The sequence below is a fragment of the Labrus bergylta genome, chromosome 18 (genome assembly GCF_963930695.1).
Source record: "Labrus bergylta chromosome 18, fLabBer1.1, whole genome shotgun sequence".
Taxonomy (NCBI): Eukaryota; Metazoa; Chordata; class Actinopteri; order Labriformes; family Labridae; genus Labrus; species Labrus bergylta.
In genome coordinates this window covers 26,312,669-26,331,030 of record NC_089212.1, presented here as the reverse complement: position 1 = coordinate 26,331,030, position 18,362 = coordinate 26,312,669, and the positions used below count along the sequence as shown (strand labels likewise).

General features: G+C 43.0%; 1 gene segment (V, D, J or C); it reads left to right on the top strand.

The window, feature by feature from the left end:
* The first annotated feature begins 1,199 nt into the window (after positions 1-1,199).
* LOC110004609 (M1-specific T cell receptor beta chain-like) lies at positions 1,200-6,402 on the top strand. The segment is given in 5 exon segments: positions 1,200-1,362; positions 5,100-5,429; positions 5,515-5,532; positions 5,626-5,732; positions 5,822-6,402. Coding segments are annotated over 5 exon segments (543 nt in total).
* The last annotated feature ends 11,960 nt before the right edge of the window (positions 6,403-18,362 follow it).

Genomic DNA, 18,362 nt, shown 5'->3' with positions numbered 1-18,362 from the left:
TCCTTCCCTCAGCTTCTTTTCTTAGCTGTCACAGAAATAGCAGCAGCCAGCTCGTCGTCTCTCAGCAGAGCTGCACAGCTGCTCTCCCAGGCTCACCGAGATGGAGGCTGAGATACGGAGGAGCACAGAAACTAACACGCTGGAGGTTTTTGTATGATGCTTTCTCACCGTGGGGACAGGGGGCCACGGTGATACATTCCTATGGAGCCGCCGTACAAAAACCTCCTCCCATGAACACACAGTGAGCAGACTGCTGCGTGCTGCAGGAGAGCAGAAACACATGAAATCTGGAGGTGGACAAGAGGACAGGAGGCTTTAGCAGCACAGCGTGCATTCATATAGAGGAAACCTGCAGGAAAAGGTGTTTCTAACATCTTTAAGTTCACATGTTTACAGTCTGGATCTTTCTTTCTCTGCTCTTCAGAAACAACAACACTCATGTGAACTCTCTGAAGCTCATCCTGCATGTTTAAACCTCCTTCATCCTCTGGATCATCACTCTGAGCGACATCGTGCACATTCTGGGACCTTTTGTATCTTTTTGTTGGAGGAGACTTTCAGTGTGACACTGGAACTGAAGCTCACTTTGGAGAGGGAACACGACTCACAGTTCTGGGTAAGTTGGAGCTTTAATCACTGACGTTCACTTAAACAGACTTCAACTAGTGAACAAGTTGTTTTCAAGTCAAAGACAAAACATGTTGTAGTGAAGAGTCTGAATTATTGAGCTGAACAGAGACACTGTGAGCTACACTGAACCTGCTTACTTTGGCCCAGGAACCAAACTCTCAGTTTTAGGTAAATATTTCAGTGTTTCACTCTCTTATGATGGATTTCATGTTGCTGCAGAGACTCAGTATAGATGGAAATATGAGACAAAGCTTCTTACAGATTAGTGTGGCAGAGAAAGAAAGAAGAGTTTGATGCTCAGTGTTTCTGCACTGTGACAACGCTAACGAGGCGTACTTCGGCCCGGGGACTAAACTGACTGTTTTAGGTGAGTCTGGGATGATTCAGATGTTACAAATGTTTTAGGTAAGAGAAGCTTTCTGCAAACACAGTCTGCAGATCAAACTTACAGAGAGACACCAGGTCAAAGGTCAGTGTCAGCTCGGAGCTTTTTGACGTTAAGATTCAGCACTGTGTCAACAACGAGGCGTACTTCGGCCCGGGGACTAAACTGACTGTTTTAGGTGAGTCAGATCTTTATAAATGTACAAAGATAAACGTGATGAGACGTTCTCAGGATCCTGATATGTTTGGGTTATTATCAGTTCAGCTCAGAGCTTTTTGACATGAAGCTTCAGCGCTGTGCTAATTACGAAGCGTACTTCGGTGCAGGAACTAAACTGACTGTTCTCGGTGAGTAAGACTGTTGAATTCAGCTCATAAAAGAAGTTAAACCGAGTAAAAGTAGAGCCGTGTTTTGGTTTTTTGAAGAGGATCTTTGAGAGCTGCTTCCTTTGCATTGAAACATTTGTGAGATTTGAACTAGACGAGAGGAGGGAGCAGCGTCTGGTTTGTTTTGAGTCACAGACGACTTCACTGTGACTCTGGTTCTTCAGAGGCTCACTTTGGTGGAGGGACACGGGTCACTGTTTTAGGTAAGGAACTCATTCTTAACATGAACAGTCTGTGATGAAAGTCTGCAGAACAAACTCGTTCAGTGTCAGCTCGCAGCTTTTTGACATTCACCTTGAACGCTGTGTCAGTCAGTCAGAGGCGTACTTCGGCCCGGGGACTAAAGTGACGGTTCTTGGTGAGTAAAGGGACGAGATGGGATCAGAAAACTTCACCTGTCGCACACTTAGAACGAGAGCTGGAGGCCTGTCCAGCATATTTAATGGATAAGTGAGCAGAGAAGTTAAACAGGTAACTACATGAAGAGGGAGTTTGTCTGACTCGTCATCATCAGCAGGTCAATCAGATTGAAATCTTTTAAAGTCTTTATGATCATGAGAGAAGTCAAAGGAATCATCTAGATGGTCAGAAGGTGACGTTAAGTGAAGGGAGATTAAAGTCTTAACGTTTAAAGAACGAGCAGAGTTTAGATTCAGCGAGCTCCAGATGAAGACAAAGAGAGTTTTTGTGAGGGTGGAAAGTCTCTGTGCTCCTACAGCGAGGCTTACTTTGGAGCTGGAACTAAACTCTCTGTTTTAGGTAAGAAAAGCCTCAAACAGAGCAGAACTCACTGGTTCTCTCCAGGTGTCCTCATTAAGATGCTTTAATAAGTGTACTGTTAGAGCTCGTGTGTGACCATGAACAGAGTCCTCTCTTTTTCAAACATGTGAAGGACTTTCTGCTCACTGTGTGTTCATGTCAAAAAAGCAGCATGGCGTTTTGTTCTGCTGTAAACGTTGAGAGCATAAATCAAACATTTGGCTGTGAGCCCGGATTATTCCTCTCACACAGAGTTCTTATCAGCTCTGTGAAACGCTGTGAGCTACCAGGCAGAGGCTCACTTTGGAGCGGGAACCAGACTCAGTGTTTTAGGTAAGACGACTAGAAACAGGACAGAATATATCATCAAGTCTGTAACTCCTCCAGGTCAGGGTCAAAGGTCGGATCTGATCTCATGCTCCTAAAGGATCTTAAATCAGAAGTTTAATGTCAGAGACGGCGTGCAGCTCAGAGGTCGAGGAGGTTTTTCTGCAGCTCTGTTTCAGTGTGAACTACGATCCTGCTTACTTTGGAGCTGGAACTAAACTCAGCGTTTTAGGTAAGAGCATCACAAAAACTACAGAATATATCATCCAACTAAAGTCTGTAACTGGTCCAGGTCAGGGTCAAAGGTCGGATCTGATCTCATGCTCCTAAAGGATCTTAAATCAGAAGTTTAATGTCAGAGACGGCGTGCAGCTCAGAGGTCGAGGAGGTTTTTCTGCAGCTCTGTTTCAGTGTGAACTACGATCCTGCTTACTTTGGAGCTGGAACTAAACTCAGCGTTTTAGGTAAGACGACTTAAAAACAACAGAATATATCATCCAACTAAAGTCTGTAACTGGTCCAGGTCAGGGTCAAAGGTCGGTTCTGATCTCATTCTCTTAAAAGGATCTTAAATTAAGAAGTTTGTGCAGCTCAGAGGTCGAGCAGTTTCTCTGCAGCTCTGTTTCAGTGTGAACAACCTCGATGCTGCTTACTTTGGAGCTGGAACTAAACTCAGCGTTTTAGGTAAGAAAATGACAAAAATAATCACACACACCTCGTGATGTTTTATTGAAACCTTAAGAGAACGATGTTTTAGTCAGGGTGGTTTAAAGATGTCTTATAATGTTTTGTTTCTTGATCTCCTGGAGCGCTCACGTCCTGCTGAGATAGTTTGCAGAAAAGCTACCAAAGAAAATGAACATGTAGATTTACATACTGTCAAATGTAGAACTTTATACTTTCTGCTCGGTATTTTCCTGTAAATTAACAAAACTACATTTACAACAATCATCCTGTAATCTGCTCTGGAACTGTCAGATCATTCATGCAGCATGTTTCTCTAAACGTTGAATCTTTCTGTTTGTTGGATCAGTACATTTTTAATCTCATCTTCTATGATCTCACATTAGTTGATGATACCGCTGCAGAGAGACACATTCAGAGCATGTGTTTAAAGAGAATCTCCAGGGTGCCTGTAGCGTAAACTTCTGATTTAAGTTTTTTTTTAAATAATGAGATCAGGATCAGCCTTTAACTCTGACCTCTGACCTCTGACCTGCTGGAGATGTTCAGAAGGATTGTTGTGGTCAAGCGTGCGAGAGGAGGAAGATGGAGGATCAATTCTTGAGTCTGAAGTCAAAATGTCACAAATGAAAGGTTGAAAATAAATATTTTCTTTAATACGTTCCAGGAAGAAGAAACTAAATGATATCAGGAAGGTTTCTCCAATCAGAGGCAGAGGAGATGAGATATTTTGACTTGAGGAATAAGAAAAGAGGGAGAGGAGGAAAACGTTTTCAACCACACGGTTAGAGAATAAAGTCTTGATATGAAGTGTGGCGTCAAAGCGTCAGAAATGAAGCTGAAATGTTACACAATAAAGAATCATAGTTGTTCTCCTGAAAGTTAAAACTTATTCTCCAAATGCTAAACAACAAGAATCATCTTTTTCTTTTCAAAAAGAACTTCAACTTTATTTTACTCTCCTCTGCCTCGCCCTCGTGAGCGTCTGCACAGACGATAAAGAGAAGGTTAAACTCTCAGTATTTTATTCCTCACTCCAAAAAAGTGAGAGAAGAAATGTTTTTAAACTACAGAAACCAGTCCATGAGTTTGGTTCCTGTTGTGTAAAGAGACATGAAATCAGCTGTTAGTGGATCAGAGTCAGTTTTCCTGCTGTGTTCAGACTCTTCTCCTGCTTCTTTTGGAGACAGAACCAAACTAAAAGTCCTGGGTGAGAGCCACAAACTGAATATTCATGTAAAAATATGTTGATATATAAATCCCTCTGAGTGTGAGATCTGCTCACTGTGAGCATCATGTTTGATTCAGAGTGATTCTGTGTCTTTCTGCACCCTGATGTTCACGTCCTCACTCGGCTCTGAAGACCTCAGACGCACACTGGAGCAGAGGTGTCAAAAGTATTGACATTGATTACTCAGGTAGAAGTATAGATACTAGGGTTTAAAAAGACTTCTGTAGAAGTTAAAGTATCAACTCAAGCTTTTTACTCAAAGTGTAAAAGTACTGGTTTCAAAACTACTTAAAGTATAAAAGTTAAAGTAATGTAAGGGGGAAAAAATGCCATTAAGGACAAAAGCTTAGGCCGCACCACAGCGTGTAGGAATGGTATATGTTTATACTTCTCATCCAACCACAATCAAATTCACTCTATCAGGACGGCGCGATTGATCTGGATAGGTTTTTGAAGGATGACAAGCCGGAGTGAAAACAAGCTGAAATGAAATAGGAGTAACAAGGCTATTTTTAAAATGTAAGGAGTAGAAGTAAAAAGTCTGCTGAAAAAGAATTACTCCAGTAAAGTATAGATACCCAAAATGTCTACTTAAGTAAGAGACACCTCTGCACTGGAGTGAGGTGTGACTCTTGAGGTTTGTTGTGGATCCGTCTGCAGCTTTAACTCGCTGATTTCTGTCCTCTGTGTTTTGCAGAACGTGAGGTCACTCCACCGACAGTCATAGTTCTCCCAGCTTCTCCAAGGGAGTGTGGAGACAAGAGTGAGACCATCATTTGTTTGGCCAGTGGATTCTACCCGGATCATGTCAGCTTCTCCTGGACCGGCAAAGAGGGCGAGGTCAGCTCAGGTGTGGCGACGGACAGCGAGGCCGTGCTGGAAGAAGGAAAGAACTACACGATGAGCAGCAGGCTGAGGGTCTCTGCTGAAGAGTGGAACAATCCTGACAATGAATTCACCTGCACCGTCCACTTCTTTGACGGGAAACAAAAGCTCCCTTACTCTGCTTCAGTTAAAGGAATAGAAGGTAATAATCTGATTCTTCATCTGTTAGAAAAACAAACACAGCGACATGTTTCCTCGTCTGATTCTCGTCTCTTTTCTCCTGACAGCTGAAAGAAAAACCAGAGGTAAACGTCTTACTACACTGTGATGATCATAGAACTCATATAAACTGAATGTTTCCTTCTTTAAATCTCATCTCCATGTTTGAACTCTTTCAGACAAATATCTGAAGGTCACGCAGAGCGCCAAACTGACGTACAGCGTGTTCATCGTGAAGAGCTGTTTCTACGGAGCGTTTGTAGCTTTTCTGCTGCTCAAGTTTCAGGTGAGCTCCAGTTTAAATCCTCTCCTCTGACCGCTTTGGGATCTGTGAGTTGAATAATAAAGACGTGGTGTTCTTTCTGTTTGTTCCAGGGGGCGAAGCAGAAGAACTGAGAGCAGAGCCGACGCCTCACAAGAGGATTCTGGGAAATCTGCTCAGTGTTCATGTCTGTGTATGAAGTTAGCAAACCTTTAATCTTCAAGCTACTTTTAAAATGATTGTTCTTCGGGGCGCCATATAGCCTAGCGGTCATGTTGCACGCCCCATGTACGGAGGTTATGTCCTCGTCGCAGCGAGCGGCCGTGGGTTTGAATCCGACCTCTGACCTCCTCTCTCTTCAGCTGTTCTTTCTCATAAAAGCAAAAAGACCCAAAAAATATCTTTCTTTTTTTTTAAAGATCGTCCTTCACAGACGCTTCACTCTGAACGTCATCAAAGAAAATCACAACGATACCTTTAAAAACAGACGTGAAGAACGAGCTACGATCAGACCAGAGCTGCACACATGATCCATCTTATCACACTTCAGAGTTACAAAGATGTGTCGTGTTTTATTCTTTCTTTCTTTCTGTCCTTCTGTCACTGAAAACTTCACGTCTTTTCTTTCTGCTCTGTACGAGAATTATATTCAAATGTGTCATCTTTAATAAAGACTTATCAGACTTTACTTCAATTCTTTGACTGCTTGCTTCTTTTTTGTCTCGATGAAATGTTTAAAAAAATCAAGATTAAGATTCATTATTTAAATACAAAGGTTTATAATCGAGCTTCTTTATTTCTTTTTTCGTCTTCTGACTCCTCAAAGCTCTTTTACACTGCAGGTCACACCTACACATTCACACACTGATGGTAGAGGCTGCTGAGTAAAGAGTCCATCAGTATTAACTCATCCATTCATACACATTCACACACTGATGGTAGAGGCTGCTGAGAGTCCATCAGTATTAACTCATCCATTCAGATTATTAATTCATTTGTGTTTTTTTCTCGACCCCATTAGTTGAGATTTCTCTCTCCTTTATGTCCTGATAGGTGGAACATCGAGCACTTTTCAATTTCTGTTTTGGTTTTAAATATTTCTCCTCCTCTTGTGTCTTGTTCCTTGTTACATCAATTTGTTAATCTGTGTGTCATGATGGATGTCAAGTTTGCTTGCTGTTAACAAATCTATCTACGAGTACAGATAAAGTCACCTGAACCTGAACCTTAGCCTAGACCTGGACCTGGACCTGGACCTGGACCTTACATCCTCGTCTTTATTCCAACATCTGGTGCACAGTATTCAGATGTTTTTCTATTTTTAAACTTTGACCAAACAAAATAAGAATCTTATGACAGTTTGCATTCTGATGAAGAGTTAAAAAAAAAAGTATTTCCATTGGTTCAAACTGGTTCAGTAAGAAGTACACGTGTGTGTGTGTGTGTGTGTGTGTGTGTGTGTGTGTGTGTGTGAGCGTAGCACACAACAACAGGAAGTGTGAGCTGTGTCAGAGACGTGAAAGCTGCAGGCGAGCAGAGAGGAGAGGATGTGGTCACAGAGCAGAGAGCACATCTCTCTGTGTGCTCACCACACACACCTGCAGCTACACACACACACACACACACACACACACACACACACACACACACACACACACACACACACACACACACAGCTGCAAAACTTCCATTTCCATGTCAACTGAAGCTACAGAAGAAGGTCACAGTCTGTCGTGAGTTTGAATTCTCTCTGATCTGGTGCAAAGATCTGCAGCTCATGTTCTCATTCTGACATGAGGGTGTGTGTGTGTGTGTGTGTGTGTGTGTGTGTGTGTGTGTGTGTGTGTGTGTGTGTGTGTGTGTGTGTGTGTGTGTGTGTGTGTGTGTGTGTGTGTGTGTGTGTGTGTGTGTGTGTGTGTGTGTGTGTGTGGGCCCGGGCTTTCCTGACTTCAGTCTATGAAATGACTCTTCTTTTCTTTGGGACAGGCAGCTTTAAGACGAGCCGTTAGCTCAGTAGTTTAAATGATACAGGAATGCAGGAAGGAGCTACAGGTCAGATTCTAACTCGGGCCGGGAATCCTTCATCCACTATGTCAGGACTATAAAATGTTTAATTAACTCCAGAATGAATATTTAGACTTACAGGGGAATTAGGTTCCACAGTCCACCCCGACCATGAATACATTTACAAACAAACATCAGATGAAGAACATCAGAAATAACAAACACACAGAGCTGGCACACTGACCCCCTCGTGTGGTCTCTTTGGGTAATGACACCCACACGGGACAGATAAAAAGCTCAGTTTAAGGACAACAGTGATAAACTAATGAGTCAATAAATAAAGACGTCAGGACGTCTCGGAGGTTTCATCACAGTCAGCTGGTGTTGACAGCAGGTCAGGTTCTATGTTTTTATATTCAGTGTACAAACAGACTCCTGCTTCACAGATTCATCTACAGTCATCGGTCCCTTTGTCATTCCTTTATGAATCCTGATTCTGCACAAACGGGTCAGATGTCCGGGGTCTCCAGTCTTTTTGGCGATCGCAGTAGTTCAGAGTTCAAAGTGTTTTTGTTTTTTTTAAGAATGCAGTCCTCCAAACGGCTTCACCTCCAGAGTCTTTAAAAACAACAACAACAACAACGTCGTCAGCTTTATCCGAGTCGGCCGAACCTTTTGTTCCTCTGTGAGTGCCGGGTGCAGCTGGCGCAGCAGAAACTGGAGTAGTACGAGTTGGAGCAGAGCCGGGTGTAAACGATCAGCTCACAGTTGGCGAGCTCGGGCTGGTCGACGCACTCTGGAGGAACATCACCGCCTGAGACAGAAAAGAAAGACGATTATTGACTTTCTTTGTTTTTGCATAAAATCAGTTTAAATAAAATCCACTGAGAAGCCGGACCCTGGAGTGGAGTGCTGTGCTTTGGTCGTTCTCTATTTCAGCCCTGCTCAGAACAGGCTGTTTCTGTGTCTGTACCTTTAAATATGTAAATGAGCTGTGTCTGACCACGCCCCCTCTCTGGAAGGGCTTGGGTGTACTCGGTCTTTCTCGCTCCATGTCCTATTGTTTACAGTGAGAAGGCAGACTCAGAGGGCAGAACAAACACCTAGCTGTGGGACCGTCACCCACCTGGGGGAGGGGCTACTGCCCTTTGTGATGTCATGAAGGGAAAATCTCCAAACGGCCTGTTTGAGCACACATTTTCTGAAAAGTGGAGCAGGCAGAAGACAGAGAGGATGGACTTTTCTCATCATAGGGGGGTTTGTAGACGGACTAGAGACACATGTTAGAGTTAGAGGAACATGGAGAAGGGGATTTTAAAATCCTTCCCCGGGGATTTTGGTGTAAGCGTTCGCTAAAAGAAGCTCGCCGTGTTTTTCTCACCTTGTGTGTCTTTAGTGACTCTGACTTCGGCTGTGGCGCTCACAGAGTAGATGCCGGTGTAAGCGTTACACGTGTACGTCCCCTCGTCTGAAGGCTTCACGTTGTTCAGGATCAGGCTGCCGTCAGACGACGTCAGGATTTTACGACCGTCCGGACGCACCGGGACGCCGTTTCTGCAGGAAAGACAGGAGAGAGTAAAACTGTGATGTTCCATGAGCTCTGTAACGGCATCTCGTGTGAAAACAGAAGCTGCTTATGTCTTTGTTTTAATATTTTTCTCTCGGGGTCTGATTCACTAAACGCACGCCGTACTGCGCTGCACAGCTAACGGTGACTCTTTGCACGCTTAAAAAGACATTAAGAGGCAAAACAAGAGCAGGGAGCAGGACGTGATTGAGCCTGAACGTGATCAGCGCTGGAGCAAATGATGCACTCTTTTTTGGCGCCATTAGCTGCCTCAATCCATGAATCACACCCGTACTTTAGGATGGTCGTTGTGTGTCATCCCCCCCAACACCACCGCCCAGCTACAGCGCCATCCTGTGGGAAACACTGATCACTCTTCTAACAGTTAAAGCTCAAGTTCCTTCTTTCAGATTATTCTGTTACCAAAAGCACCGACCCACCTCCTGGTCTAACAGGATCCATGCTTGAAGGGGTCGTGATCTTTTACCTGGACCAGCCGATGTTGACGTTGTCTCCTGACACCACGCAGGGCAGCAGAGCTGTGCTGCCTTCAGACACCTGGATGTTATTTGGAGCGGTGGTGATCTTCAGGTCGGCTGGAGGATCAAAACAGAGAGAAACACACTTTAAACACTCACACTGCTCCTCGATGTCCTGCAGAGAGAATCATCCTGAAACAACAGGAATACTGACCTCTGCTGGTGAGAGGGAGACATGACAGTATAAACAGATATCTGCAGTGAACAGAAACAGTCCTGATAGCAGTGTTGTAGTCGAGCCATTAAACTTTAAGTGTTAGTCAAATCTCAAATCTCAAGTTACCAAAGAAGAGTCTGAGTCCTTCAGGTGGAGTCTGAGTGTTAACCGTCAGTTCTCCTTCAGCTCATTCATTTAACGATTTAAAGAAGTCAAAGCTTCTGACCTTAAAGTCTTTATATGTGATTTTTCATACTTAAATGTAGAAATCAAGTATCTCCTCTGAAAATAACTCTGTGAGTCATGACTGTCTACAATGGGTGTAACACCCGAGTCCCACTGTCTGTGATGTTTTCAGAGTTTTCAGAGTCCTATCTTCACTTTGTTTACATCGCCGGGACAGCCGGCTGACTCCTCCCCTTGTGTATAAAAGTTGTTTAATTGAGGGACTAGAGAAAAGAAGAATAACATACTGTACTCACTGCTTAACTGTGTTTCTAGATCACGCTCATTTCAGGTAAATTTACATGCAGTGTGAAGATACCAGCATAATAAAGATCACTAGCATTAGCATGCTAACACAACAATGCAGCGCGAGCTGTTTTGGTTTCATGCTGGTGCTCAAGGGCGACATCTGCTGGATCAAAACATCACATATAAAGCCTTTAACCTCTCTGTACTCTGGGAGTCTTTGATCATCATAAATAAAAAGTTGATCTCAGCTCTGATGGAGTTCAGGGTTGATAAAGAAGAGCTGTTTGACCGTCTGAACCTCCACTGACCGTGTGGGAAACTTTTCATTTATTAACGTCAGACTCTGAACGATCCCGTCAGCGTGACTGGAGTTTTAAATTATTATTAAAGTTACAGCGCTGTGCGTCGAGTTTAAATGTGCACCGCTCAGTAACGAGGAGACGCCCTGAGTGTTTCTGCTGCAGGCGTCTGATAAACTTAAAGATCCCTGTAACCAGCCTGTTATACATCAGAACTTATATTTGACATTTTATGATTCTTTTTGTCAAATCCACAGTGATAGGACTGAAATCTTCACATCACCATGACGACACACAAACTGCTGCTGAACAAGACGACACATTAACGCTCGTACAGGTGAGCTCTCCTTCTTCTGAGTCCTGGACTTCAACGCTGACTAAACAGCGTTTCATCCACTGCATGTTTTGAGTGTATTTGAAGGATTCAAACTGACCTTGCACTTTGAGCTGCAGCTGTCTCTGCTCCAGCTGCTGCTGGCTGGACGCCGTGCAGGTGAAGACGCCCGAGTCATCGGACCTCAGAGGGCCGATTATCAACGTCCCGTCTGAATGCTGGGTAAACCTGAAACACAGCGGACAGTCAGGTTAAAAACCAACCTCACTAAAAGAGAAAGTCCTGCATTCAATAATAAAATACAACTTCATTTGTAGATTATTTTAAAGACAGGAGCACAAAGTGATCCGTACAGAAGCACATATCTTTACATTAACTCTGTCTGTGTTCATCTTTGTTGTGATGCTCTTCCAGGCCATACAGAGGATTTATGAAGCCTAACTTCCAAGCAGAAACTTCTAAAAAAAAATCATGACCACCAAAGTCGTGAACGTGCTCAGCCTCTCAAGTGCACGATAGAGCACTAAGGCCAAAAAGAGAGATCACGCCCTCTAGTGGAGGCATTTATTAACATCCATCCCAACGTAAAGGACTCGTGGGTAGTGACAAATATATCGTTTAAAACCCTGAAAAAAAGAGATGGGAGCTGGTCCCTCTATCACACACACACACACACACACACACACACACACACACACACGTCTCTGACCTAGCAGCTGCTAAACTTCCATTTCTGTGTCAACTGAAGCTACACCATGAAAAGAGTCCTAAAGCTCCCTCACAGCTGTTCACCATCTGATGTGATGAGGGTCTAAATATTTACATCAATAAAGAAAATATGGATAAATAACACAAAACTTAACGTCATATCTTTATCTATCCTCTCTGTGAATGCTTAAATTAATTTCAAGTTTCTGTAGATATTTGATCAGTAAAGAGACTCTTTAGTTTCTACTTTCTACCTTCAGTCTCTTTTAAAAAAACATGTTTGTGCTTGCTGGTGTCACATAAAGAGGAAAGCGTGTGTGTGTGTGTGTGTGTGTGTGTGTGTGTGTGTGTGTGTGTGTGTGTGTGTGTGTGTGTGTGTGTGTGTGTGTGTGTGTGTGTGCGGTCTAACATCTGTGAGCTACATAATTATATCTCCTCCTGCAAACTCTTTTTTTAAAATGAATTATGGATCAAAAAGATCTTTAAGCTTCGTCTACATTAACCAGCAGATTAAGAAACACTGAGTCCGATATTCAAGTTCTTTTTCATTCTGGGATTTTTGCATTTGATCTTCTTCAAAGGAGCAGTCTGTAACTCTGACACCTAGTGTTTAAAACCGGTACTGCAGTTCAGATTCTAAACATGATAAAGAGCTGTTCCCCCCTCCTCTCTAGAATCGATGCTCACACAGGTTGTCATGTGGTGGACACTGAAGCTTCAGTGATGGAAGCGGGAGCGAGAAGTGGTTCAGATAGAAGTGATAACCAAACATTTAGTCATGCTTCTTTAAAATCACATTCATATCTGTGTTTTTTAAATCTAAATCCTAAATGATATACAGACACACACATGTAAATAATCTCTCTGGAGGATCGTTAGAGACAGAGTGCAGCGTTCACACCGGCTGAAGTACTTTCAGTTTTAAATAAAATGTTTTAATGTTTTTTATGTGTTTCACTGTTTGAGTCAGCAGGAGAACCTTTCTGAACTTCTCTGACTCTGTAGTTTCTCATTTCTGCCTCTAGAGGGCAGTGTGAGCCCAGAGTATGAAAGAGGAACTCCTTCCATGTTTCACAGGTGCTGCACAGTAATGTATTCATTCAACTTTTGTGATGGGATGAGCAGGGACTGACTCACTTTTGGACCCAGCCTCTAGTGGAGATTTGAGGAACTGCAGCTCCACATTTGTATTAAATGAGAATAGGAGAATGAAAAACTCTGATGTGTTTATGAAGGTGAGTGTGAATGATTCAGTTCTTTGATTCAGTGTTTTCATTTCAGACTGTTTCCAGAGGGTTCTTCAGAGCACCTGGATGGACACGCCCACACCTCTTTGCTTGGTTTCGTTGTGCAGCAGTAAATCCGTACAGGCCTGCGTGACACACAGAATTATTAGCATCAGAAACAACAGCAGCAGCAGCAGCAGCAGCTCATTGAATACACAGCAGAACTTCTCAGGACGTCAACGAGACACCTGCCTTAGAAATCAGAGCTCTTTCATGACGCAAGTCCTCGAGGGAATTCTTACTGCGGTCGAGATTTTCCTGAAATCAGAAACAGTTTTAATGTCAGATAAGAGAAGAAGAATGTGATCAGACAACTGTTAGTTCCCACAGAGCATCCTGATTGGACAAGATCCATGAGATATAGGTGGGACTTTTCACAATGTGTATCCCTCCGCCTCAGTGAGGGTTCTTTACACGGTAGGTAACATCACAGCTGATACAGTTTGTCCTGATTCATCTGACTGGTTCCTCTGATTCAAACAACAACACACTCTTATTTATCTGTACTTGGACTGTATCGGGTAGTGTGCCCGAGTCTGCTTGAAGAGGTGGTCTCAGGTAGGATTCATGTGTGCTTGAAAACGGTCTGCGAGAGATGTCAACACAACCGCTCAAACAAGGAAGTGGACCGCTATATGACGTCATTCTAAACGTCTCCTGACGCTTCTAAAACCATCATATCAGAAAACAATAGTGTGTGTGTGGGGCGCTGGTGTCCAATGTGTGGAGGCTGTAGTCCTCCAAGTGGGCGGCCAAGGTTCAAATCCAACCTGTGGCTCCCTTCCCGCATGTGGATCCTCTCTCTCTCTCTGATTTCCGTCTCTATCCACTGTCCTGTCTCTCTAACAAAGGCACAAAAAATAAAGGACAAACACAAAGAACAGGTGTATTTCGGTAAAAGTTAATTTGTGGAATACTTATGCCATGGAAATAAGAATGTGTAGTTCACTTTCCAGATTAAAATTTTTGCTTAAAACAACTGGTGCTTAACAAATATAAAAGGTCGGTTTTAAAAGAAAGATCAGCTGACTGAGGCTTCTCTCAAAACTTGGGTTCCGGAAAAATCCAACCACCACTGGTGTGACTGGTTAAATAAAGCAGGAGTCACAGGTTCCAGTTATAACGTTTTATTTAACTTGCTGCTTGACAAGGTGTTCATACACTTTTAGACTGAGACAGCATTTCCAGCATGGAGACCGCCATCGATGGGACTCCAGCGCCCCCTGCAGGAACAGATGGGTGACCTCACTCAGGCTTTGTCCGTTTAAATATACAGTCTATCATTGTAGTACATCCACAGTAATGAGCTGGACTGTGGCTGATACATGTGGAGCATTAATATCCTGAAGACTCATCTGAAGCACGTGTTGAGTGATGTAGATTAACGGGACTGAATGATGTAACATGTGTGTTAAGGGACCCAGACACAGACAGGTATTAGGGCAGGCAGGTATTTATTGAAAATGGAGATGATCTGAAGTGGCTAATCGAGGCTGTCAGCTGAGCGTGCTGACGAGCATGCCAACAGGCCGGACGGAGACGATTCAGGAAAGACTGAACCTGCAGGAAGAAGAGGCAAAAGTTATCAACATGGAGGAAACACTGACAGCAGAAATGAAATATATTGCAATATAACTTTTGATCCAACATCGTTCAGCCCCACTCTGATTCAGCGTCACACATCCTTTGCTCACTGAAAGCAACTGCAGTTTCGTTTTAACACCAGCAGAGGGAGACATACTTTAACAAGCCAAACACTGGAACGCCTTCTGCTGAGGAAACATCAACAGTGTGACTCCTGCTGAGACAGTTAGCTGTGAAGGTTTCTGACAACGCCCCCCGTTCCTCTCCGTCACAGTGAGGTGCTCTGATGCTCTCACACAGACTAAACAGACTTGAGGAGGAAACAACATGATGTTAATACTGTTCATTATTTGCTTCAGTCATCATCCGAGTGTTAAAGGTGAGGAAGCATGCAAACAAAGTAAAGGAAGTAAAAAGCTGCACAGTAAACGTCTTCAGTATCTAAAATGTGTTTTAACTCCACAGGTGTCTCTCATTCCAACGATGTCAACCAAACACCTCCTTTCATCTTTAAGAGGATCAACGAATCAGTGACCGGAGAAATCAAATGTTCCCACAATATAACAAATTATGATCTTGTTCTCTGGTACAAACAAGACGCACACAGAGCGCTGAAGCTTCTGGGAGTTCTCAATGTTCAGCATGTGAATCTGGAGCCGGACATGAAAGGAAAGATCAACTTTGACGGAGATGGACAGGAAAAGTCGAGCCTCTCTGTTTCTAACCTTTCCTTAACTGACAGTGGCGTTTATTTCTGTGCTGCTAGTCGACACAGTGCTGCAGATTTGTGTGCAGTCAGTACTCCCCTTTCTCTGTCTGCAGACTCACAACACGTTCAGGCTCATCGACACCTGCAGCCCACACAAAGATCTGAACCACCATCTTTGAGGTTTTATCAACCTCTCACTCAGTTTGTACCTCGTCTGAGGACAAGTACTGACAGCAGGTGAACTGAGAAACAAACAATGACGTCACAACAAAGTGAAACTTCCTGGTTAAGATTGACGTCATTTAATCATTTTATACTAAGACCTTTTGTGTGAAACGTATCTCAATAAGCTTCTGATTTCTTTGTCCAGTTATGTCCAAACCATTTTCTGAGAGATCACAGGTCACCAAATTATTAATCATTATTATATCCTCGAGTCAAAGTTGACATATGAAACAAATCTAAAGGTTCTCCAGACTTTCCTGAGTTATTGGGCTGAAGAGGAACCCGGGACGTTGGTGTGGATAAAATAAATGTTATGCAAAGGGGTGTTTCCATGCTTTCTGCACAGTTGAGTTCTGTCAGTAACTCAATGCACCTAAAAAAACATGACCTTGTTGCTAACACAAGTTTTTAAATCAAAGATATAAAATGCAGCGCTTCATAATGAACACAACAGAGTCTGTTTTTTTTTCCATTTTAATGTCAGAGAGTCTCGTTATGAAATTATCTGATTCCTGTTTTTGGATTTTTTTGTGAGTTGAAATAAATGAAACTGTAAATTTTGTTCATGATGATGTGTCGATAAAGGTGTTTCAACACGTGCACAAACATTCCTGAAATGTTCTGAGTGACCTGCATGTGTGAACGCCGACAGCCAACTTCATCCTGATATTACCCAGAATTCATCCTGCAAACCCCCTACTAAAATGTCCGTGTGAAGTCTGGTCACGTCCATATTTGAAAGCATCGGATATTATTCAGGATATAACATGTGATCTCTGACGTTCAGGTCAAACAACCAGTCACACTGTTTTCTGATACTATGAATACGTCCAATTAAACGCAGCATTGATATAAAGATACAAACGTCGTCATATCATCAGGCTCTGGCGCTTCGTACACCATTTTTGTCAGGGTCAGTCTGCCACAATGACCTGTGAGCACACTAAAGGTGCTACTTATTTCCAGATGTACTGGTACAGACAGCTGCCAGGAGAGACAATGCAACAAATCGTTTTTACGACACCATCTGCCCCTCCTCAGTACTGGTCTGACTTCAGTGAGGACAAGTTTCCTGCAAAGAAGGACAACTTCTCGACTGGATCTTTGACTGTGGAGAAGCTGCTGCCTGCAGACAGTGGAGTGTATTTTTGTGCTGTGAGTCAACACAGTGAAGCAGGTGACTCTGACAGCTGTACAAATACCCCACTGATGAATACATGTATTAAAGACATCAGTGTTTGATTATCTATAGGGGGAGCTCTGGGTGCACAATAGTTCTTTCACAGCCATCAGTGTCCCAGAAAATGTGCAATGACAGGGTATCGATCATATTATGAATTTATGTCCTTGAAATGTGAAGAATCCAATTCAGAGCTCAAGTCATTTCATATTAAGTTTCCAATCATGTTTCAATTTGTTTTAAATTAAATCTTCTTGAGTTTGCCTAAGCAGCCCTTTAAAATCAAAGTTTCCGAGGCGCTGGGTAGCCGAGCAGTTGTGTCGCCCACCCGTGTACGGCGGCTGTAGTCCTTATCGTAGCGGCCGAGTGCTCGAAGCTGACCGAGGAAAGCCTCGGGTTACGTAACATTTTATTGTGAATGTGTTGGTGGTGGTGAATGTTCAGTGGTTAAATAACTTTGTATAGCCTCACACATGTGACTGCTCACTAGTGGTGTAACGATGATTTATTTAAATTGACACATGTAGTCTATATTAACTGTGATTTCAGATCTCACAGTAGATCACCGCATCCTGAAAATAAACTTAAAAAGATAAAAATCTCTTTTTAACACATTTAAAACAAATATTTAATAAATATCAGGCAAAGTGACATTAGTATGTTTTAGTGTTTTAAACGCACAGTATGTCAATTCTACCACCAGGGGGCTCTTAATCAAAACAATAACAGACAGATGAAGTTGGTGGGGAATCATGGGAGTGATTCTCTCTGCTACCCCCCCCCCCGACTCCTCCCCTCTCAGGTCAGTTCAGTCTGTCGCTGAAACCAGACACAGAGAGGAGGAACAATGATCCGGATCATTCTGTGGCTTCTCTGCATCTCCTGTAGGTTTATATTCAATCTGTTTGATAATTATTATTCTGTGTCATCACTTCTGTCTTATAAAGTTTTTCTCTCTGAATCCAGGTCAGTCACAGGCCAAAGACGTCAAACAAGAGCCTCCATCGATATTTGGAAGTCCTGATGGTTCAACAACTATCAGCTGCAGCCATACTATAAGTTCATTTAAAGTCATACTGTGGTACCAGCAGCCCACAGGCAACTCCAGCCTTAACCTCATTGGATATGTTCAGTACACAAATGCAGTCGTTGAAGATAAATTCCGAGAACGTTTCAATGTGTCTGGAGATGGCTCGAAGAAATCAGAACTTCATGTAGTGAAACTCAGACAGGCAGAAGACAGCGGCATGTATTACTGTGCAGCTAGTACACACAGTAACTCGACCTCCTCCTCCTCTCTACAAAAACCCTCAGTGATCATCAGCTAATGAACTCACAGATAAGAAGAGGGATACACCTGCATCTCACTCCTCTCACGTAGGCTGTGGCAGGAAACATGTCGGCTCGGGTGGTAATACAGTTATAAGGTATCCCACGGTATTTAAAAATAGTAAAAGTTATCAGTTCCATTAACCCCCCCCCCCCCCAACAAACCAAAAACTGCTGCGCAATTCTCAAAGGCCAATAAATAAATAGTGTTTTTTTAGCTCCCCTGTCTGCGGGCTCGTGTTTTCAGTCGATCTTTCTG